This window comes from Vigna radiata, chromosome 3, assembly GCF_000741045.1.
Source record: "Vigna radiata var. radiata cultivar VC1973A chromosome 3, Vradiata_ver6, whole genome shotgun sequence".
Classification (NCBI taxonomy): Eukaryota; Viridiplantae; Streptophyta; class Magnoliopsida; order Fabales; family Fabaceae; genus Vigna; species Vigna radiata.
This window is the reverse complement of record NC_028353.1, coordinates 3,802,478-3,825,374: the sequence shown is the minus strand read 5'-3', so window position 1 is coordinate 3,825,374 and position 22,897 is coordinate 3,802,478. Positions and strand designations below refer to the sequence as shown.

The 22,897-nt window shown below is 36.1% G+C and overlaps 2 protein-coding genes and 1 non-coding gene across 5 annotated transcripts; 1 reads left to right on the top strand and 2 right to left on the bottom strand.

Moving 5' to 3' along the window:
* Window positions 1-945: 945 nt before the first annotated feature.
* Window positions 946-16,038, bottom strand: LOC106757792 (ribokinase). Of its 2 annotated transcripts, XR_002667347.1 has the most exons (11): window positions 15,608-16,038; window positions 15,291-15,533; window positions 14,618-14,670; window positions 13,867-14,017; window positions 13,310-13,420; window positions 12,779-12,905; window positions 12,549-12,646; window positions 2,313-2,451; window positions 1,735-1,894; window positions 1,539-1,591; window positions 1,381-1,422 (listed from the first exon to the last, which is right to left on the bottom strand). XR_002667347.1 is itself a non-coding variant. In XM_014640588.2 (10 exons), the coding sequence occupies exons 1-10, from the start codon at window positions 15,752-15,754 to the stop codon at window positions 1,342-1,344; spliced, it is 1,203 nt and encodes a 400-aa protein (XP_014496074.1). In that variant the 5' UTR covers window positions 15,755-16,016; the 3' UTR covers window positions 946-1,341. The 2 variants fall into 2 exon arrangements, 1 of the variants encoding a protein (XP_014496074.1); XM_014640588.2 differs by lacking the exon at window positions 1,735-1,894 and having other exon boundaries at window positions 946-1,422; window positions 15,608-16,016.
* TRNAD-GUC lies at window positions 15,891-15,962 on the top strand. The gene has a single exon. It is a non-coding gene; the product is annotated as a tRNA-Asp (tRNA).
* Window positions 16,039-16,171: 133 nt separating the features above from the next.
* LOC106757106 (ribokinase-like) lies at window positions 16,172-21,774 on the bottom strand. Of its 2 annotated transcripts, none has more exons than XM_014639693.2 (12): window positions 21,638-21,774; window positions 21,453-21,542; window positions 21,277-21,354; window positions 21,114-21,188; window positions 20,083-20,135; window positions 19,249-19,399; window positions 18,666-18,776; window positions 18,101-18,227; window positions 17,779-17,876; window positions 16,747-16,885; window positions 16,544-16,596; window positions 16,172-16,413 (listed from the first exon to the last, which is right to left on the bottom strand). In XM_014639693.2, the coding sequence occupies exons 1-12, from the start codon at window positions 21,665-21,667 to the stop codon at window positions 16,330-16,332; spliced, it is 1,089 nt and encodes a 362-aa protein (XP_014495179.1). In that variant the 5' UTR covers window positions 21,668-21,774; the 3' UTR covers window positions 16,172-16,329. The 2 variants fall into 2 exon arrangements, with proteins under 2 accessions (XP_014495179.1, XP_022634884.1); XM_022779163.1 differs by having other exon boundaries at window positions 21,135-21,188.
* Between the last annotated feature and the right edge of the window lie 1,123 nt (window positions 21,775-22,897).

Here is a 22,897-nt window from a genome sequence, read left to right as displayed (position 1 = left end):
GTACAAAAGACAATCGCTCAAACTATCAAGTTGCCAAATGCAAAGCATTGCGTTAACATTCGAGTCTCAGATAATAAACCATTGTCAAGACAAACCAAACAGATAGAGTTGGATAAATAAATAAAAAAAAAATCCTCCCTTGAATTATTATTATTATTATTTTTATATAAAAAGTGAGCATATGGCTCCATAGTTTAAAACAATCCAAAAAGCGTAACCAAGAGCAACAAGACACACAAGAACTTTCGTCTGCATAAGGAATGATACCTCTTTGCATAATTAAGTTCGTGTTGGTAATCGACCTAAGACAGAGGAGAAGAAAAATTCCACAACATACTGAAAAATTGAACACTGATTCAATTGTAGATGATACTAGCTAGGCTGATTTGATAATGCAAGCACGAGAATCATCTCCTTTCCACACACCTCCCTTTCACCCTTCTCAAACAGACAGAGAATGTTGCAATCTCCAAACTTACTTCCAGTCACCATCCTTCCCAGACACAATATATTTGTATTGAGTAATTTGATATAAACAGGCAGAATCTTCCTTTAAAGGGGCATTACCTACCCAACAAACTCAAGTTTGAGAAATCAGTATTCTTAATTCTAAGACAACCATTTTTTGGTTTGGGTATCCAATCCTCAACGAGTTTCGAACTCAAGACGTTGGGTTCATTACAAAATTCTTATATCATTGTTAAAAAAATTAACCTGTCTATACAAGGTTCCGAAATTCCTTCAACAAATTTCAAGACGCTAAAATTGGTCTTTAGGGCTGAAACCAACCCAAACTTTTAAGAATTGCTTTAATCATCCAATTTTTTCTACAATCAAATTCTCCCTACACGATTATCATGGTAGTCCCGAAATACACCAAATTCCACAGCCTGGTCAGAAGGCCTTTCGGGCTTTCAGCTACAATGTGAAAAAGGAAAAGTCAAATGAGAATAAGATGGGTAATTTTCCAATAACTTGAGCGAGTGAGTACTCACAATGAAAATTACATGAACTCATTTTTCCAAACTCGAGTTTATCTTTTGACCATGTGATATTGTTTCTTAAGTAGAGTTCTTATACCCGGAAAGTAACCACTGGATGAGTCTCATACCCAAGATACAATAGGAGATGTAATAAAGAAAAATGGTTACAAGAAAAGTTTCCCTCTGCAAAAGAACAATTCCAACACCAACAAAGAAGTAAAATCACACAACTCATGATTCTGTACAAACTATATGACATCTTAGAACAAGACATACACAGAACCACACACAGTAAACGTGACTTCAAAAACAAGAGCGTTGAGCTTCTTTGATGGGGAATACCAGTTGTCTCTGTCTATCATAAAAAGGATGCCAATCGAGGATCTAACCGATGTGGAAGACCACTTCGAGCGCCCAAAGCTCTACACTTTGTAGCTGCCTGAAGTAATTACCATGAAATTAGTATTAAAGGAGAAAAAAATCATTCAATTTTCCCATTTTAATTTGAGATACTACACTGAGAATAGGATGTCCTTTTATCTTGAGGCAACTTACCACTTGAGCAGCAAGTGGCAACATTTTCTCTGGCACCATGTTTGCACAGATAGCTAAAAAATAAGTCAGGGAGCATAATCAATTACCCAAAATGTTTTAAATCCAAAGCAACAAAGAAAAGAACTTTCAGTAACCCAAACACAGGAAAATGACAATCATGTTAACTTCATCACCGTCTTTCACCTGGGGGACTAACATTAATTTCTTGGTTCTGTACATCTGCTAATCCAAGTTTAAGTGATTAGATAGGAGTGTATTACTTTTGAACGAAAACTTCCCGTCTGTCTCTAACCATTGATACCATTGTTCTATTACTGTTTTACAGGTTTAGATCAGTTTGCTAACCACATAGCCTCCTAAAAAATAAGAGCAAAGTCACATAATCTGATTTTGTATGGTACTTCAGACAACAAAATAATGTCAACTGAATAGATACTAAAGCAAAGTTGCTAATAAAACTGGTTCTATGCCCCCATTAAGATTTCTGAGAGGAAAATGTGGGAAGGACCTCAGTTTAAGACAGAAAACTTGCAGATATATGGGGAAAATGACAAGCTTGGATCTAGATTAAATGACGTGATTGGGACCCAGAAAACATTGTAGGTACACCACTTTCGTGGCCTGATGGGAATTTTTTTGTTACTTTCTACATTTCTAGCCTAAATGGTGACACAAACAAAAGAACAAAAGAAAATGGGAAAACCTAGTTGAAGTCTCAAGTAAGAAGCTTAGACAGAAAAAGAAACAACTTTTTAGGTCCTTGACCACACCTACCATACATAATCGCTCCAATAAATGCATCCCCAGCACCAGTTGTATCAACCAGCTCAGAATCTGGTATATTCTCTGCTGTTCCAATATAGAATCTCCCACAAATTGTTCCAATTCCATCTGCTCTGAATTTCTTCACTTCCTGAGAAACTCAACCGGTAAAGATAAGGGGAGAAATATCTATAATTTTTAATTTTTGTCATTATCTATTTGACATGGAATTGGACTTATTTTATGTCTATCTATAATGTATACAGTCAGTCTCCCAATTCATATTAGTATATTTCCATTTTAACTGTCAAATTAGAATAGCATTGAAATCCACAAATATGTTTATTGCAAATTCAGTTATTATTTTTCAATGTTCTTTCAGTTCATTATTTTTTAATTAATACACATTTAACTTCTAGACAATTCACATGAAGCTAATAACAAAAACACATGTTGCATTTAATCACTTTTACCCATGTATAAAAAAAAAATTGATGTCAATTAGACTACATAGCTTACAAGGATAAACCTTGACTTCCGTTGTTATATTGAAAATGCTTAATTACGCCATTAATCATTGGAGCATGAGTAACTTTGATTTTAATCACTGTTCTAATCTAATCTGCTAGCGCTGGACTAAAGCATCCAGGTATGTCCGTTCTTCATATGATAATTCCAAGCTTATTTAAAGAAAAGAGGTTACCCTCATTACTTGAGTAATTGGAATCTATGACTCACATAACCAAGTTGTTAATTCGTTGCAATCTGATGTGTGAGTAAAATATAATTGCATTCACATCTTAGTTTAGGTCATTTGCATACATAATTGTATTGATTGAAGGATTTAGTCATGCATTATCTCTGTTTCGGATCATATATTGGGATTTTGTGTTTTTTGTGTAGATTGGTGAAATCTAAGTGTCAAAATCATAACTTGGGATGAATTGATGTACAAGAGACAAAGATGAAACAGAGAGTTCAACAACCGAGTTGTGAACAGTCTCACAACCTATGGAGTTTGCTTCTAAATGCAGTTGCAAAAGAGAGAGTTCAACAACTGAGCTGTGAAAGTTCCCACAACCTGTGGAGTTAGCTCGAGAAAATAGAAGACAAAACAGAGAGCTTCACAAGTGAGTTGTGGTTTCTACCACAACCTGTGGATTCATGTCAGGAAACAGAATTAAAGCAGAGAAGAACACAGGCAGATTGGGGATTTTTCCATGGGCTGTGAAAGTTTCCAGGAGCAGTTACTAATCTCTTTTATGACTGATTTAAAGAGATTAAAATTAAGGAAAAAATGAAGGAAGTTATTGAAGGGAAGTAACTACTCTCCTAAAAAAGAGGAATTAGTGGAAATGATGGGGATTTGGAAAAAAAAAACGTGAAAAGGGAGATAAAAGTTGGAATTCACGTGCAGACACCTTCCTTCATCATCTTCTTCTTCTGCAGCTTTTTCATACTTTTGCTTTTGAACTTCCTTTACATTGTGCAGAACTAATTTTCCATTTGTTAGAGGATTGATGTAGTACTTTTGATTATACTTTCTGAACCTTTTCAATTGATGTTGTTTAATTTTAATTATCCTTGTGTTCTATTTATGTTTTAATGTCTATTCTATGAGCAGTTTCACAATTGGGAGATTGGTAATTGCTTGCGTTTATAAATAGAACAGATTAGATGTTGTCACAATTAGGAAATTGGGCACAACTAGTTAGTTTGAAAATGAGATATAATTGTTCTTCATGATCTTATTGGATTTGTAACTAGCCTAAGGGATTGGGGGTTTAAATTCAATAGATAAGTTTGCCTATCTAAGGGATTAGGGGTAAACAAGCTCTTAATAAACTCAAGTGGATAATTATAATTTACACATCGATTGAAAAGGAGAGGAATTTATATGAAAAGGTACGAAATCAATTCTCTAACATTGTTTATATCATTTGAATTCCAATCATTTGTTTATGTTCATCATTTTACTTGATATTTTTTTTGCTCAAAATTACGTAAATTAGTAAACTAGTACTCAACTCATTCAATCCTTGAGGACGATATTTTGTTACTACAATAACGATTGGTACACTTGCCAAACGTACATCAAGTTTCTGGCGCCGTTGTCGGGGATTGATTTTAGTTGATATTAGTGATCTAATTGGCTTAAGATTTGAGTTGTTAACTTCTTTTAGTAACGTATAATTTTTGTGCAGTGTTTTTGTGTCTTTAAGTTGTTTATGCGAGGTACTGTTGCTCTGGAAGATTTACTTTTTGATTCAGGAATTGAACGCACAGCCAGACGCAACAGAAGTAGTGCAAGAAGAAGAAAGAGAGAAATAAGAAAGGAACAAAGACGAATTGAGCAAGAAGAGGAGACATCAACAATGGCAGAAGAACAACCTGTGAGAAGAACTCTGCGAGACTATTTAATGCCAAATCCTAACAGTTATCAAGGGAGCATCGTGAGACCTCCTATTCAAGCCAATAATTTTGAAATCAAGCCTGCCTTGTTACAAGTCATTCAACAGAATCAATTTGGAGGTGCAGTTTCAGAAGATCCTAATTCTCACCTGGAGAATTTTCTGGCAATCTGTGATACNTTGAAGTATAATGGAGTTTCAGATGATGCAATTCGTTTGAGGCTTTTTCCTTTTTCACTACGGGATAAAGCTAAAAGCTGGCTTCAATCACAACCTCAAGGAAGCATTTCTACATGGCAGGATATGGCTACAAAATTTGTAACAAAATACTTCCCTCCTTCCAAGTCAGCTAAAATGAGAAATGAGATCACCACCTTTGTGCAGCAAGAAACTGAATCCTTATATGAGGCATGGGAAAGATACAAGGAGCTAATGAGGAAATGTCCACATCATGCTCTACCTGAATGGTTGCAAGTGCAGATTTTCTATAATGGTCTTTCACCCTCTTTCAAGACAACTCTTGGAGAGATCTCCTGGCACATTCCCTAGTGACACTATACCAAACCCAAGAGAACAATGCAAGGCAATTCAATTGAGGAGTGGAAGAGTGATAGAGAACGAAAAAAGGAGTGAGAAGGAGAGGGAGAAAAAGAAAAGAGTGGATGACATGGTCGAAGAGAGTGAAGAAAAAGAAGTTGAGAGAAAATGTTAGAAGGAAGAGGGAGAAAAAAATCAAGAGAGTGAGAAGAAGATGTGTGAGTATGTCCCTACAATTCCATTCCCTCAAAGGTTGAAGAAGCAAGAACAAGCCAAGCAATTTGCAAGATTTCTTGATGTTTTTAAGAAGCTCCACATTAATATTCCATTTGCTGAAGCATTGGAGCAAATGCCAAGTTATGCTAAATTCATGAAAGACTTGCTGTCAAAGAAAAGGAAGCTTCAAGAAGATGAAACAATTATGCTCACAGAGGAGTGCAGTGCAATAATTCAATAAAAATTGCCTCCAAAGTTGAAAGACCCAAGAAGCTTTGTCATTCCATGTGAGATTGGAAATATAACTGTGGGTAAAGCATTATGTGACCTTGGAGCAAGTATCAATTTGATGCCTTTGTCCATTTTTAAAAGGCTGGGTATTGGTGAAGTAAAGCCCACCATGATAACTCTACAATTGGCAGACCGATCGATGACTTATCCTTATGGAATTGTGGAAGATGTTCTAGTGAAGGTGGATAAATTCATTTTCCCAGCTGATTTTGTGGTTCTTGACATGGAAGAAGATGCTAAAGTCCCAATCATTTTGGAAAGACCATTCTTAGCAACAGGAAAAGCATTGATAGATGTAGAACAAGGACAATTGATGTTAAGAGTGGCAGATGAAAAAGTCACATTTTCTATGACTGAAGCAGTGAAGCACAAACTTGACAGAGAGGACTGTTTCAGAGCTGAAATAATTGAGTCTCTTGTGTTGGAGGAGATAAATTTCCATGTAAAGCAGAATCCATTAGAGAGAACTCTACTGTCAGGAATGGAAGCAAAGGAGTTGAAAAGAGAAATTAATGATGAAGAGGTGGTGAAGTGTGCTCATCAATTGGAAGTGCTGAAGCCAATATTCAATTCCATTAGAGGAATAGAAGATTTACACAAGAGTGAAGATGGAGGAGTAGAAACGTCCAAGGTAGAATTGAAACAACTCCCTTCTCACCTTAAATACAAGTTCCTAGATGAGCAAAAGCTTAATCCAGTAATTGTGAGCAATGAACTTTCCTCCACTGAAGAAGATAAACTCTTAAGGGTGTTGCAGGAGTATAAATCTACCATTGGGTGGAAAATTGATGATTTGCAAGGTATTAGTCCTACTGTGTGCATGCATAAAATTTATTTGGAAGAGGATTTCAAACCTGTGCGGCAACCACAAAGGAGGCTCAACCCGACTATGAAGGAAGTGGTAAGGAAAGAAGTAATTAAATTGCTAGATGCAGTAATTATCTACCCAATTTCTGATAGTGAGTGGGTAAGTCCTGTTCATGTTGTACCCAAGAAAGGAGGAATGAAAGTGGTGACAAATGAAGACAATGAGCTCATTCCTACAAGAAAAGTCACAGGGTGACGGATGTGCATAGATTACCGAAGACTGAATCAAGCCACAAGAAAGGACCATTTTCCACTTCCATTCATAGATCAAATGCTGGAAAAATTGGCAGGGCATGCATATTACTACTTTCTAGATGGGTACTCTGGCTACAACCAAATAGCAGTAGCTCCTGAAGATCAAGAAAAGACGGCATTTACATGTCCCTATGGAGTCTTTGCCTATAGGAGGATGCCCTTCGGTCTCTGCAATGCGCCTGCAACATTTCAAAGGTGTATGTTTTCCATCTTTTCTGATTTGATTGAAAATTGCATTGAGATCTTCATGAATGACTTTTCTGTATTTGGCTCTTCATTTGATTCTTGCTTAGCTAATTTAACCTTAGTGTTAAAAAGATGCCAAGAAACTAATCTAGTGCTAAATTGGGAAAAATGTCATTTTATGGTGAGAGAAGGTATTGTTCTTGGTCATCACATCTCTGCTAAAGGCATTGAGATTGATAAAGCAAAGGTGGAAGTAATAGAACAATTACCTCCTCCAGTGAATGTAAAAGGGATAAGAAGTTTCTTAGGTCATGTAGGTTTTTATAGGCGGTTTATCAAAGACTTTTCTAAGATAGTAAAGCCTATGACTAATCTTCTTGAAAAAGAAACCCCTTCTGTGTTTGATGATGCATGCTTGCAAGCATTTTTAACCATAAAGGAAAAACTTGTTTCTGCTCCTATAATTACAGCACCTAATTGGTCTTTACCATTTGAATTGATGTGTGATGCGAGTGATTATGCTGTGGGTGCTGTATTAGGACAAAGAAAAGAAAAAGTGTTTCATGTGATATATTATGCTAGTCGTGTGTTAAATGAAGCTCAAAAGAATTATGCCACGACTGAAAAAGAATTGCTTGCAGTAGTGTTTGCATTTGATAAATTCCGATCTTATCTTGTTGGGTCCAAGGTCATTGTTTACACTGATCATGCTGCTTTGAGATATCTATTTGCTAAGCAGGATGCCAAGCCACAATTAATACGTTGGATTCTCTTATTACAAGAGTTTGACTTGGAGATCCGAGATAAGCAGAGGAAGCAAAATTTGGTGGCAGATCACCTTTCAAGATTGAAGTTTGATGAAGGAAATCGGGACATCAAGCCTATTGCAGAGGAGTTTCCAAATGAGAAGTTAATGGCCATTACTTCCTTGCCATGGTTTGCAGATTTTTCTAATTTTAAAGCAGGAGGTATAATTCCAATTGACCTCACTTTTCAGCAAAAGAAAAAATTCCTGCATGATGCCAAGTGCTATTTCTGGGATGATCCCTTGTTGTTCAAAAGATGCGGAGATGGTATGATCAGGAGATGTGTTCCTGAAAATGAATTTGAGAACATCCTTTGGCATTGTCATGGGTCGGATTATGGGGGGCATTTTTCAGTTGAGAGAACAACTTCTAAAGTTTTAAAAAGTGGCTTTTATTGGCCTACCCTTTTTAAGGACGCCCATAGTTTTGTGAAACACTGTGATAGATGCCAAAGAGTTGGCAATATTTCCAAAAGACATGAGATGCCCATGAACAACATACTTGAAGTGGAGATTTTTGATGTTTGGGATATAGATTTCATGGGACCCTTTCCACGATCTTTCTCAAACCAATACATTTTGGTTGCTGTGGATTATGTATCTAAATGGGTAGAGGCTGCTGCGTTGCCAACAAATGATGCTAAGGTGGTGGTTTCCTTCATCAAGAAACAAATTTTTTCCAGATTTGGGGTACCGAGAGCAATCATTAGTGATGGGGGCTTACATTTCCATAACAAGCAATTTGCATACCTTCTGGGCAAATATGGTGTGAGACACAAGATAGCTACCCCTTATCATCCCCAAACCAGTGGACAAGTGGAAATTTCTAATAGGGAGTTAAAAAGAATTTTGGAAAAAGTCGTGAGCTCATCTAGAAGAGATTGGTCTAGAAAATTAGATGATGTATTGTGGGCTTATCGAACAGCTTTTAAAACTCCAATTGGAATGTCACCATATCAGTTGGTGTATGGTAAATCCCGTCATTTGTCGGTGAAACTTGAGCATAAAGCATTTTGGGCCATTAAATTGCTAAATTTTGATTTGAAGACTACAGGTGAGAAAAGGCTGTTTCAATTGGATGAGTTAGATGAATTCAGATTGCAGGCCTATGAAAATGCCCACATTTATAAGGAGAGGACTAAAAAATGGCATGATAAAAAAATTGTGCTGAGAGAGTTTACCCCAGGGCAGCAAGTTCTACTGTATAATTCCAGACTAAAATTGTTCCTTGGAAAACTCAAGTCTAGGTGGTCAGGTCCTTTTGTGGTTCAAAAAGTTTTCCCTTATGGTACAATCGAAATCTCTGACCTTCATGCTGAGAGAAGTTTTAAAGTAAATGGTCAAAGGTTAAAGTTGTATTTGGGAGGAGAATTTGAAAAAAATAGGACAAGTGTCTCTCTCATTCACGGCACCACAACGTGCTGGTAAAAAATGAATTTCCTTCATCTTTGTTAAAAAAAAAAAAAAAAAAAAAAAAAAAAAAAAAAAACAGAGATGTAGTAAAGAAAGGGGCTAAACTGGGAAAGAAACGTACCTCAGTCTGTGATTCATTTTCAGACCTCATTTTATGACCAACAAGAACCCTAACATTTTGCAGGTTCTCCTCAATCCAATTGCCGGTAGCAACCCGACACCGGCGAGATGACACGCCAACGCCGCCAACCTCCACAGACCGCCGCGCCAACGACGACAGCACCGCGGCGCTCCATGCGGAAGAAAACGATAGCACCACGACGCTCTGGTCGACCTCCGCCAGTCATCAATGTCGACTCCACCGACCAACGGACGCCGTCACCGCCACCACTCCGTTCATCACCACCATCAATCCGATCGTCACTGCCACCACTCCGTTTGCCACCGCCACCACTCCGTTCGTCACCGCCATCACTCTGCTCGGACCGTCAGCGTTCCGCGGCGGACTCCCATGACCCAGACCACCGAACCACATCATCGGCTTCCACTCCGCACTCCGCTTCACTGCCGCAACCGACCACCGCTGCTGTTGAATCTGCACGCCCTAATACAATGCCACCAGTCGTGGAACAACGTCCAAGAAAAAGGGCTCGTGCTTCTGCTAACCCCAATGGTATCACTTTTCAAAATGAAGAATAGCGGTTGAGGTACGCTACATTGCTCAAGCGGATTATTGTGCCTACGCGTTATTTAGATGAAAACACATTAAGCACGTTAGGCATGTCTGAGGAATTTAATGGGATGCTTGAGAATATTGGTTGGAGTTCCTTTGTAACTCTAAAATACCCTGNCTACGAGAAAATCACAATGGAATTCTTGAGTTNTGTGAAAGCGNAGATACNGCAGGGAAAGGATTGTGAAGAGGGACTGATTGAATTTAGATTGCATAATGTTACTTACAGACTCACTCTAGCTGAGTTTAATGCAATCTTTGGTTTTCCAACTGGAGGTGCAAGGAAGTTTCCAAAACAATTTGACGCTGAGTCCTTTTGGTTTCAATTGTCTCAATCAAGCTCTTTTGTCTCATCTGATTCTAAGGAAGCTAATATTCAACACCCCTGTTTTAGATATGCTCACCGACTCATGGCTCATACGCTATTTGCTCGGGGTGAAAGTCATTCTGCAGTTAAAAAGTCAGAATTATTATTTTTGTGGGGTATGGTTAACGATGTTCCATTGGACTCAAGAGCTTGGTTGGCACGTCAGTTTCTCAAGGTAGGGAAAGCGTCATCTGGACAAATAGCAATTGGTGGGCTGATCACCATTATTGCTTTACATCTCAACATTCCTTTGGAGAATGACAAGGCAATCTTAGGAAACTCCCGAATTGATTTAGAAATGTTAATCCATAATGAAATGTTGGTGAAAAGGGAAGATCACTATTGCTTAGTCATGAGTGCTATCACGGGCTTACAACCTCAACCTCTTCCAAATTAAGAGTTCACTACAGTGCGGGGTAAAGATAGGTGGACCTTCTCTGCTTCTCAATGTCAAAGTACCCCTCATCATGACCCTGATCCGTCCTCATCATGACTGCTGGAAGGTCCACCTATCTTTACCCCGCACTGTAGTGAACTCTTGATTTGGAAGAGGTTGAGGTTGTAAGCCCGTGATAGCACTCATGACTAAGCAATAGTGATCTTCCCTTTTCACCAACATTTCATTATGGATTAACATTTCTAAATCAATTCGGGAGTTTCCTAAGATTGCCTTGTCATTCTCTAAAGGAATGTTGAGATGTAAAGCAATAATGGTGATCAGCCCACCAATTGCTATTTGTCCAGATGACGCTTTCCCTACCTTGAGAAACTGACGTGCCAACCAAGCTCCTGAGTCCAATGGAACATCGTTAACCATACCCCACAAAAATAATAATTTTGACCTTTTAACTGCAGAATGACTTTCACCCCGAGCAAATAGCGTATGAGCCATGAGTCGGTAAGCATATCTAAAACAGGGGTGTTGAATATTAGCTTCCTTAGAATTAGATGAGACAAAAGAGCTTGATTGAGACAATTGAAACCAAAAAGACTCAGCGTCAAATTGTTTTGGAAACTTCCTTGCACCTCCAGTTGGAAAACCAAAGATTGCATTAAACTCAGCTAGAGTGAGTCTGTAAGTAACATTATGCAATCTAAATTCAATCAGTCCCTCTTCACAATCCTTTCCCTGCNGTATCTNCGCTTTCACANAACTCAAGAATTCCATTGTGATTTTCTCGTAGNCAGGGTATTTTAGAGTTACAAAGGAACTCCAACCAATATTCTCAAGCATCCCATTAAATTCCTCAGACATGCCTAACGTGCTTAATGTGTTTTCATCTAAATAACGCGTAGGCACAATAATCTGCTTGAGTAATGTAGCGTACCTCAACCGCGGTTCTTCATTTTGAAAAGTGATACCATTGGGGTTAGCAGAAGCACGAGCCCTTTTTCTTGGATGTTGTTCCACGACTGGTGGCATTGTATTAGGACATGCAGATTCAGCAGCAGCGGTGATCGGTTGCGACAGTGAAGCCCAATCACCCACGGACCAATACCTAAGCATGCTGTCAGATAGGAAGGAATTCCACCAATTTTCAGAGGTTGATTAATCGTTAGCTATGTATTTATCAGACTTAGATAGACCTTAAAGACAAAGGAAACACAACACTGAATCATGCTACTAAGTTGATTGGAGTACTGCACCCCAGGGTCGACCACGCGAGTCAATAAAGGTCAGCCATAAAAAGCTTGAGGGTACAGTCACTACAAAGACTTTTCTTTGTTTGCCATCTTTGTAGAATTGTAATAAGTGTTTTTATCCTTATAAAATGACATTTTTTTTTTTATTTTAGTCCTGTTAAATATTTTTCTTTATTGTTTATCCCTCAAAATTTCGAAATCGCTATTTTTTATTTCTATCATTTATCGTAAGACAGATAAATAAGCCCATGGTTCTATTCTAATGCTTGCTTTTACATGATTTTATATGCTACGATAAATCATGCATGTTTGATTTACACACTCTGGGTTGTGAAATACCACAAATCGTTTTTATACCACCCATGATTTTCCTTTCTCTTGGTAATTTTTTTCTCTTCAATACAGTAAATTTCTTCTTATCAGAAGAACATAAATGTATATTTGTATACTCAATGCAAAATTGTATAATATATCTTCACGTTAAAATAAAACTTGTAGAAGTTTAGGCTAAACAATACTTTACCAATGGTATGCAGGTTGGGATAGTCAATCTATCACCTTTCCCTTTATATAAGAATTCTAAGAAACTCTCTACATCCATTTCTTCTATGTCAGCATCCTCTGCCAAAAAGAGTATTAGACTTGTAAGTTGCATATGCTTCTTAAAGGAAAAAAGTGCAATGTAACGCAATAACTTATGAGCATTATGGTATCCTTCAAGAAGTTAAATTGGAAGGCCAGTAGTGCCTTTACCATCATCACTTCTTTCTAACATTAGACAACCATCTTCACCCAAAGTCACAATTACAAAGTTGATATTTGGAAATCTTAAAAGCATGGCAACCAGTGCACTCGGGATAGATGGTGCTTGCGTCCAAGCCTGACACAAAATACAAACAAATCCTAAATAAACTACAAGCAAAAGTAGAAGCATACGGACACATCATTTACATAATTAGAGGAGCAGCCAAGGTTAAAGCAATTAAAGCTAATCATAGCATAAAAACGAATTTTAAAGTATATGTAAATAGAATATTTGTTTTTTGGGAGCTGATGATTGAGAAGAGGAACATTTTGAAAACACAATGAAATGTATTTTCAAACTACGGCCTTCAAATAGAGATATCTCCTTTTCTTTTTTAAGTTGAGAAGTGAAACATATTCTAGGCACTGTCAAAATCCTAGTGAATCCAAACACGCGTAGTTCAAACTAATTCAAAATGCATCTAACCCAAAAGATAAGTTGATTAAAGATGAGGAATAAGTTCCTCATATTTACACTACCTGTGGAAATCTGGAAGAGCATACAACAAAGTCAGCTAGCTTCATGAGCTCATCCAACCCTTCCCTTGGTGATTCTGCCTCAACTAAAATAGGAATATTATTACGAGCTGCCTGCAATTGAAAATCCACTGACTAAGACTACGATTCATTTGTTTAAGCTTTAAAAGGTGTGATTCTATGATTTAACTTATTTTTGGGCTTGGTTTCAAGAGCTACTACTTTTACACATCTATTAATTTAACAAGTGTTTCTTTATTTAAAAAGAAAGCGAAGGTCTGATGTTGAAAATGACTCCATCAAAAAATCACACCTTCCCTAGCACCTGGGGCAGATCAGATTCAGGCAGACTAAGCACATAAAGTATTTTTACATCCCAATATTATAATGACCATTCACCAAGTTGGGTAAAAATAAAAACTTCCAAGAAAAACCAAACCCCTCACAGGGGATGCATCAACTGACAACCAAAAGTAATTTATCACTTACCAGTATGCATGGCTAAAATACTTGTCCTGCAATCATGAAAAAACTGTAAGAAAGAAAAAGAAAATGATTACCTCTTGTGCAACAAATAGAGCAGTTTCGGGAAACATTCCATCAAAATAAACTAATCTTGCTCCATCAAATGCAGATAATAATGTTGACTGGGGTAGGTCATCTACCATCATTGGAGGATCTCCAGGGGTGTAGATACTGGTGCGAGTTTTTCTGGAATTATTACTTATAATTTATTAACAAATTAAATTATAGAGAAATCCTAGGCAAATTACCTCAACTGTAAGCACATGTTTCTAATTTTCTATTTTAAAGCATAAGCTTAATCACACAGACTTAATTCTGCAAAATAAATAATAATTGAAAATAAAGGATACAAGAAGTTCAGTGAATAAAAAATATACTTCCAGTATTGTGGCAGCCGTTCTAAAACCAATAGTCACTAGTAATAGTCATGATGTGATAAACAAATTGAAATGCATTTCACACAGGGCGGTAGTGAAAATTACTTAATCAGCACTTGCACAAGTAATTTAAAACAGCGCAAGTCTTTATCATAATATTAACAAACTAATAAACCTTTATGCATAATATCATGTTCAGAACACAATGAACAAGGGAGGAAATGGCTAAAATACCCTTGAGTCCAGCTATCAGGTCATGAGACTATTTTTTTCTGAAAATCTTTTCCTGAGATCATCATATACCATTTCATGCCTTAAAGCAGCATGTTTCTTCATATTGTTAAAGATAGCAAAATAAATGTTAATCATGCAAAAAAAGTCGGGAAAAACATCCAAAAGCAACTCTTACGTTTGGTTATCCACTAGTACATAAGAAAACGTTGAGCTACCACCCTTGGATACCTGAAAAATAAAGGAAAAGAAACTCAATTCAATGCACGAGAACTAATTTGGTTAAAATTGCAAACAGTTAAGCATCACAATTCTTCTTCAACAGACAATTTTACAATAATACAGAACAAGGTCCAATCATTGCGGTTAAATTAAAAATTCAACAAAGAATGTTCTTTTATACACCAAATGTAGGAATTAAAACATAGAATTTTTCTTTCTTTCTGTTTTATACACAGACTACAATTAAGTGTAAATGTTTTCAGGTACTGAATAAAAGAAATACGATGTCAAGTATGAACACTAAGATCAATTCCTAAAATGTAATGATTTTCCATACATAGATCAAAATGAATTTGTGAACATATAAAACAATAAACAACAAAACTCTCTCACCTAGTATATGACCTAGCTACTCACCAAGACTCAAATTCAGAACCATTAACTATGCTAAAGCCATGCAATGTGTTAATTGATCTTCGTGCTCAGGGGATTTTATCATTATTATTAATACGAAGATAAAACATTAGCGACTTAACAAACTGCACGCCTTGTAGAAACAGGAAAAACAGTATTACTTGCTCGCATGCGGCAGAAGCAAAGAAGAAACTAGTAAAGAAGATTGATCTTACAACAATGAAGTTAGTATCGACGCCATCGGCTTCCAACTCCTTCAATATAGCGAAGCCGTGCGCATCGTCGGCAATCTTGGAGATCAGCTTCGGTTTCAAGCCGAGCCGAGCCGCGCAAGTGAGCGCATTACCGGCATTCCCGCCTCCTTCAACCTTTAGCGAACTGCTTCGGACCTTATCGTCGGGGTTCGGAAATCGGTCCACCGTAGCCAAGAAATCCACCGCCGTCATTCCGTACCCGACCTGTACATCAAATATACGTAACAAACCAATGTATTTATATACAGAGATACTATGTGATGGACAAAACAACGCACGACGACGCGATTTTCGGGAAGAGGAGGAAGCGCGTCGGAAGACATTTTGATTAAATTGAAACGGCGCTGGAAGCGAAGATGTGAGTCGAGATTATGAAGGACACTGCCACTGGTTACGCCGAACAGCTTCGACATGCACGCCATCATCGCAACAGAGAGAAGCTATTGAGTTTGAGTTCAGTAAGAAGGTGACTCGTAGCTGTGCAAAACTGTGAGGATATTTTGTTTCCTTTCATCATATCTTCGTTTTAAAATTAATCAAAAGTAAAAAATAAATATCAAGGTCGTTGTAGTATAGTGGTAAGTATTCCCGCCTGTCACGCGGGTGACCCGGGTTCGATCCCCGGCAACGGCGATGTTTTTACTTTTTCTTCTATATAACTAAACTTTCTTTTTCTTATATAGTTATTTTTTTTCCAACTTTTATCATTAAAGAGTTCTATCAAATTATTAAATTCACTTGTTTAACGAAGGTCGGTCCTTCCTTTTTCTATATATCTGACCCATAAGCTTCGTGAAGAAATTAATTAAGGTGCATAGGCATAAGCAGGGAGTAAATTTTGTGCACCCCAAAAAAGGGTGTTGTTAAAGTTGGCTTTGCATTCAAAATTAATATTTGAGGAAACAAAGAAGAATGCAGCAGAAATGTCCAATATTGCATCACTTCTTCTGACCAAAAACTTTATTCTAAACCATATGGCTCACTTCAGTGGTAAAGAATGCTAGTTCATGAAGGATGCCAGGCGTGGATCTGTGTGGTAAGGGAGACCAGTTCTTGCTCCTATAGCTCTGCACTTAGAAGCTGCCTGTAATTACCATCAAAATGAATACATAAGCCTCTTGCACTAAACTGAACCCATCATTCCATTGTTACAAAACAGGAATGCACTATCCGTTTCTATTAATTATATATTACTTGAGTGTGTGAGTATTTACCACAGTAGCAGCAAAACACAGCATTTTCTCTGCCGTGAAGTTCGCACAGATCGCTGAAATCAATAAAAAAACAACACATTTGTGAAAGACTGACAAGTTACTATCTAAATGTAAAGGATGTAGCAAGAATGGCAAGTATAAAATTTGCATGTGTCCCTTTGGAGGAAACGAGGAAAATATATAGAATAAATTTGGTAAATTACCATAGAGAACAGATCCAATAAATGCATCTCCAGCACCAGTTGTATCAATAAGCTCTGATGGAGGTACATACTCAGCTGTTCCAACGTATAACTTACCACAAACTGTTCCTATACCTTCTGCGTGCAATTTTGTCACTGACTGGAAGTAAATGGAAAAGAAAGATATAAACAAAAAGTTTAGCAAATGCAAATAAGCATATGATGTTTAGTTACAACTTACAACCCCTTCCATAGTTTCAAGTGATTGACTATATCACAACTAATCCAGAGAAATGATTTTGCTCTTAGGCATACACTCATTCATCAGTTTAGGTAGTTGACTATTTGGCTTGGAGAAAAAAATTATATAACTCAGTAAAACAGTTATAATTGTAACTGGTTGATATACTAAAACAAAGACCATAACAAGGAAAAATAAATGTTAATATATAACACTAATGAGATTTGAACCAAACCATATAAGGGATTGACACCACTCTATCCAAAATCTTAAGACAATGAGTTAATGGATCTTCAACTTCATATGGTGTTCTATTTTCTCATTTCTACCTAATATGGAACTTAGACTCACACTTGGAATCCTAACATATGATGTACAATTTTCTGAAACGATCACCTTAGCTGTTAAAAATTTCAGAATACATGTCAAATATTAGCAAATGGAATGCAGGGCTGATAAAAGGACCGACTTTTTGTGCAAAGGTTTTACTGGTATCATTTGAATGCCTTTCCAATTTTGCTAGATCATTACCGTCTATATTTTAACCAAAATAGACTTTTCTTTTTTAGTACCATAAAGAAACAAATAATGAGTTACACAGGTCATTATAAGATTAGTTTATTGAAAAAAGGGGTCTGTTTGTGCTAAAGGGCCTAAGACACCCATGAGGACCTTATTACTATCCAAAGAAAACATACACCGGTAATAGAAATAGTTTCTAGCATCTGCTGCATTATTTGCAAACTGGATTTCAAATCAGTAATACTAATGCCAAAGCAGAGAAAAAGTGTTTAAAGTTTCATTGTGAATACTGATGATATGCAGGTTGGGATGTGCGAGCTTCTGTTCTTTCTAATCTCCAGGGATTCCAGTAATTGGTCAACATCCATTTCTTCAGTGGAAGGACCCTCTTTCAGAAAAAAAAAAAAAAAAAAAAAAACACTATCATAGTAAGTGTGAACTTGTTTAAATTAAAAGAAAAACAACATACACTTAATATGCAATGTAAACATTCTAATTCTGTCCAGTGCTGGCATAAGACCAGTTTCTTCAAGATAACCTTTTCAACACCCTCCACACCTGAAAACCTAACATTAAAAGAAAATAAAAAAAATGGAAGAAATGGGAATGTACCATTAAAACTTCTCTCGAGCATTATGCAACCATCTTTTCCCAAAGTTACAATCACAAATTTGATGTTGGACAACCTTAAAAGCATACAAACTAATGCTTTAGGAACTGTTGATGCCTCTGTCCATGCCTGTCATAAGAGAAAGGTACATCAGATGTGTACAGTGATGCTTAAGAGGAAATGAGGGTTTCAGCAAAAGTAAGGGACAGAAATTTATCCAATACTATACTAGTTAAAACAAGTAGAAAACGAACATGCATCTATCCATGGTACAGAAGGCGATATCCCTCATCTTCACAAAAAGGAAAATACGATTAAGGAAAACATGGCATATGCAAGAACATATCCATATAAAAATACACAAAACTACTTTAGAACAACTCAAAGAGGTGGGATGCTTAGACCGAGTTGACTCGGCTAAAAACACATTTATTGATAGACCAGTAAAATGAATAGGCAGCGTATTAACATCAATTCATTTCTGAACATCAAATACAAGGTTCATGGGAGACCTCTATATTGCACATTCTTACAGTATATCACTTCCAGAGAAAACAATGCACATACCTGTGGAAACTGTGCAGCGCACACGACATAATCTGCTAATTTCAGGATATCATCCAACCCTTCTCTCAGCCTTTCTGCGTCCATTAAGATAGGTATATTCTTCTTAATTGCCTGCACTGGAAAATATGAGAATTTGTTTATTTCCCATCAGATGATTCTCTCTTTCATTCTGAACCTCCTTTATCGGAAGAAAACAAACTAAGAGACATTAAGTGGATATTTCAACATACAACACAGTTGAAAAACAGCAAAGCATGTTATATCAATCGATGGACTTGCAAAAATCTATTATCCCTTGCAGCGTTTTCACCCTTATAAATTTTTCCACCATTTAAGCTGTTGTTAAATCATGTTCAACCATTAGTGATATAATGATTGGTACAATTTTAATAATATATTATTAAAAGTTCAAAGTTGATTTTTTCACTGAATTCAAAACAGAAAGTTTTTCATGCTTCACCTTCTTTCTTTTATTTTATTTATTTTCGAGAGAATGGGGGATTAGAAACTTCAACTTCTAAATATGGTGATGATTAGACATAGATTTCACAACACGCATCAAATAAATTATAAAAGTAATAACCTCATGTGCAACAACTAGAGCCGTTTCATGCAATCTTCCATCAAAATAAACAATTTTTGCCCCATTCAATGCAGTTAACAAACTTGACTTGGGAAGATCAACTGGCTTCATTGGTGGATATCCTGGGGTGTGAATACAAGTACGGGACTTACTGAAAAAATAGAATAGAAATTAGTCAAGTTACAAATATAATTTCTCATTATCAGCAACTGCTTGAAGACCTTACTATTATGAACCATTATGTTTTATCCTTGCTAAGGATAACGTATTTTTCCTTCTCATGCATGCACTGACAGCAGTGTAAAACAACAGTCTTGGTATGCAAGTTGATAAACAAACGAATAAAGGGGAAATAAATAGGGAAGTATGGGTTAGGAGGTTTAGCTCGTTTCATTTTCGTTTTAATTATACTGCAGTGTCCACTACTTTTATGCTCAATAAGCAAAAGATTGTCGCCAGAATCTATTCCACCTAACTGATTTCACTTTACTTCTGAAATTTGACTCATTATATTACTCAATGGAGACAGTGAATATGATTAAACCATGTATGCATGGGATACTAACTATGAATTAAACTTCCCACAGGAGAGTGTAAAGAACTAGCTGTATTATAGAAAAATTCATGGACCACAATACTGAAAAGGAAAAGGAAAACATAGCTAAATGTAAGGGCTAAACAACTATAACGAAACAACCAGAGCAGGAACCTCATGTCAAGTGATTTTCATATAACAAATGAAAATATAGACATGTTTAGTGTATTTCATGAGAATATCTTCTAGGAAGGGGGAGTTAATAAAAGTAAGAGGAACGATAAGTCAATGATCATTACGTTTGGCTGTCCACAATGACATACGTAAATGGTGAAGTGCCCTCCAGAGAAACCTGTGTGCATACGAACAAGCACTATAAATAGATAAAATAATAATGACAGCAATAAGTGAACAACAATATATACATGAAAATTATATATAAAAACAAACACAAAAAGAAAGGGGCTAAACAGTAAACTTTGATCAGAGTGTTTACAAATTTAAGATCACAGAGACGCAGTCAATTCCATATAGTAGCTCTGTGCAATAAGCTTCAAAAAAGTCTATATTGGTGCAGCAGATTGCAGAAGGAATCAGATTTGGTGCAGTCAGCTTTTCCATACACTCACACAGTCAGCCATATTAACTAGTGGATGAAAACCGCACAGCTCATATTTCAAAAGCTAAGTTCTTTTTGTGAGCTAAAGTATTAGTCGTCCGACCTTCCATCCAATGATTGAGATACCGATTGTGTGAATGGATGAAAAAAGCAACTGCAAGAAGTTTTCGGATCACAGAGTGGCTGCTATAGCAATGATAGCAAATTCAACGCAGACAATATCTAACAGCAAGCGATAAACAAAAAAACACACTCCTTCTTTTCATTACATTCTTTACTATTGAGTGAACAGTGTGGTCAAAACTCTAAAAGAAGTAAAATGTTAATACATGTTAAACAATCAACATCTACACTCAAAAAATCGCATGTGAAAAGACACAATCATATTAGACCACTACAATGCTATAAAAGAAAAAAAGAGAAGATTGAAAGTGTGATATATTGTTCAGAGAACATCTAACAGTGTTAAGTTTAATTTGACCGTATACTGTTTAATGGGTTTTCTATTATTGTTAGTTTTATATATAAAGACATGCTATACTCTTACGAGGAGTACGGTGGTGTGCTGATATTTGTTCTCTTAGTCCAGAAACTTTTCCGCTATAATTTAGTTCTTGTATTTTTCTTGTTATTACTGAGCGAATCCAACAATATTAAGCCACTATAATGCAAAAAAGGAAAAAGAGAAGATTGAAAGTGTGAGAAAATTACAGCCATGAAGGATGTATCTACCCCATCAGCTTCTAGCTCACGTAATAATTCCCTGCCTTGAGTATCATCGGCAACCTTATGGAAATGAAACAGCATAATACAAAAATGAAAAAAAAAAAAAAAGAGGACATGTCCACTGTATGTGTGTGTTATAGATAAAAACCTTGGAAATTATTCTTGGTTTGAGTCCTAAGCGAGAGGCGCAGGTTAAGGCATTGCCTGTATTGCCACCTCCTTGAACCTACACAAACAACACACATATTCAACTCCAAAGAAGAAAGAGATGCTATAAGTATTGATTATCATAACAAGATTAGATGAAAAGAAAACCGAAAAGACCTTGAAGGAAGTGGTTCTGATTTTTTCATCTGGTTTTGGATATGCTGCTACAATAGCCAACAAATCCACCGACACCGCTCCACACCCCACCTGCACACACATACACGCAGGATTACAAACCAAGATTCCATTTTTCAGCTTAAGAAATGAAAAGGGTAGACGCAGAGTAAAGAAAGAGGACGCACAACAATGGTATTTTCACAGGCACGGGACATGGTTTTTGTCGAGAAGCACTGTTAGTTGGCTCCAACTGAACGCCACATTAATTCATTGACAACTTTCTACAGTCCAAAGTCAGTATCACTTTGGCTTAAAATATTTGCAGTCATTGTTACCTCAATTTTTTTATATTCATGTAAGAAAAAAGTTTTTGTTAAAAACAGTATTTGATATATGATTGTATATCCCATTGTGTTTTTTTTTAATGAATTCCAATTGAAATCGTCTCTTACAAATTATTTGGTTAATGTCTCTGGGATATTTGTCTAATTAACAAGGAGAAGAGATAAATGATGATTTTAGTAATTCAACATATCACGTAATATAATTATTTCACTATCAAAATGTTAATATTAGCCTTTTTAAGGAATAAGAAAATTTTATTATAATATTTTTAAGCGTTGACTAGTATAACTTAAACTTTCAATTATAGACTTTAATTTATATATATATATATATATATATATATATATATATATATATATATATATGGGTTTGCTAACTTGTGTACTCCTGTTTTTCAGTTGGTACATTTTAGCAATGTGTACCGGGTTTCAGTAGACAAAAATACCCTTATATAATGAATTTTAAGTTTTAAGGTTAAGGGTATTTTAATAATTTTCATTCTCAAAATTAAAAAAAAAAAAAAAAAAAACCTCCCAAACCCTTATCCACCTCTCTCATTCTTCTCAATCCTTTTTCTTTCATCTCTTTCACTCCAACTTTTTTTCTGTCATCCCTACTCTAACCCCAATTGAAAAAAATCATAAACATTTATCTTATTTTAATAATTTTCATTCTCAAAACTAAAAAAAAAACTCAAACCCTTACTCACATCCTTCATTTCTCTCAACCNTTTCTCCTTCATCTCTCTCACTCAAAAATCTTCTCTGTCATCTCTGCACTACCTCTAACTAAAAAAACACTCATTATTAAATAAAATGGTTAGAGAAAAAAATACTTACATAAATAAAAAAATTAAAGCACCTAATTTTTTCTTTATATAATTTTAAATAAAATTTCAAGATTTAGAATTTTTATTGTTTGATTTTATAGTTGAGAATTTTATTGTATTTTGATTTGTTTTGTTTGCCCGTCTGGCAATAATATGTATAGTCAAGATAATGAAATTAAAGAGATTTTGATTTGTAAGGTGAATATGTCAATGACTCAACTCTTTAAAGTAAATTGTTTAATAATGAGTGTTTTTTTAGTTGGGGCTAGGG

Bases quoted from the DNA above. Each gene is read 5' to 3' on its own strand.
- LOC106757792 (XM_014640588.2), bottom strand. From the start codon at position 15,754: ATGATGGCGTGCATGTCGAAGCTGTTCGGCGTAACCAGTGGCAGTGTC. The intron at 1,592-2,312 runs GTAGGTGTGGTC...CTTATTTTTTAG, and splicing joins TATTGGAGCGATTATGTATG to CTATCTGTGCAAACATGGTG. The intron at 1,423-1,538 runs GTAAGTTGCCTC...TAATTACTTCAG, and splicing joins TGCCACTTGCTGCTCAAGTG to GCAGCTACAAAGTGTAGAGC.
- LOC106757106 (XM_014639693.2), bottom strand. From the start codon at position 21,667: ATGTCCCGTGCCTGTGAAAATACCATTGTT. The intron at 21,355-21,452 runs GTCTTTTCGGTT...TTGTTTGTGTAG, and splicing joins TCAGAACCACTTCCTTCAAG to GTTCAAGGAGGTGGCAATAC. The intron at 18,777-19,248 runs GTTATTACTTTT...TTTCCAGTGCAG, and splicing joins CTCTAGTTGTTGCACATGAG to GCAATTAAGAAGAATATACC.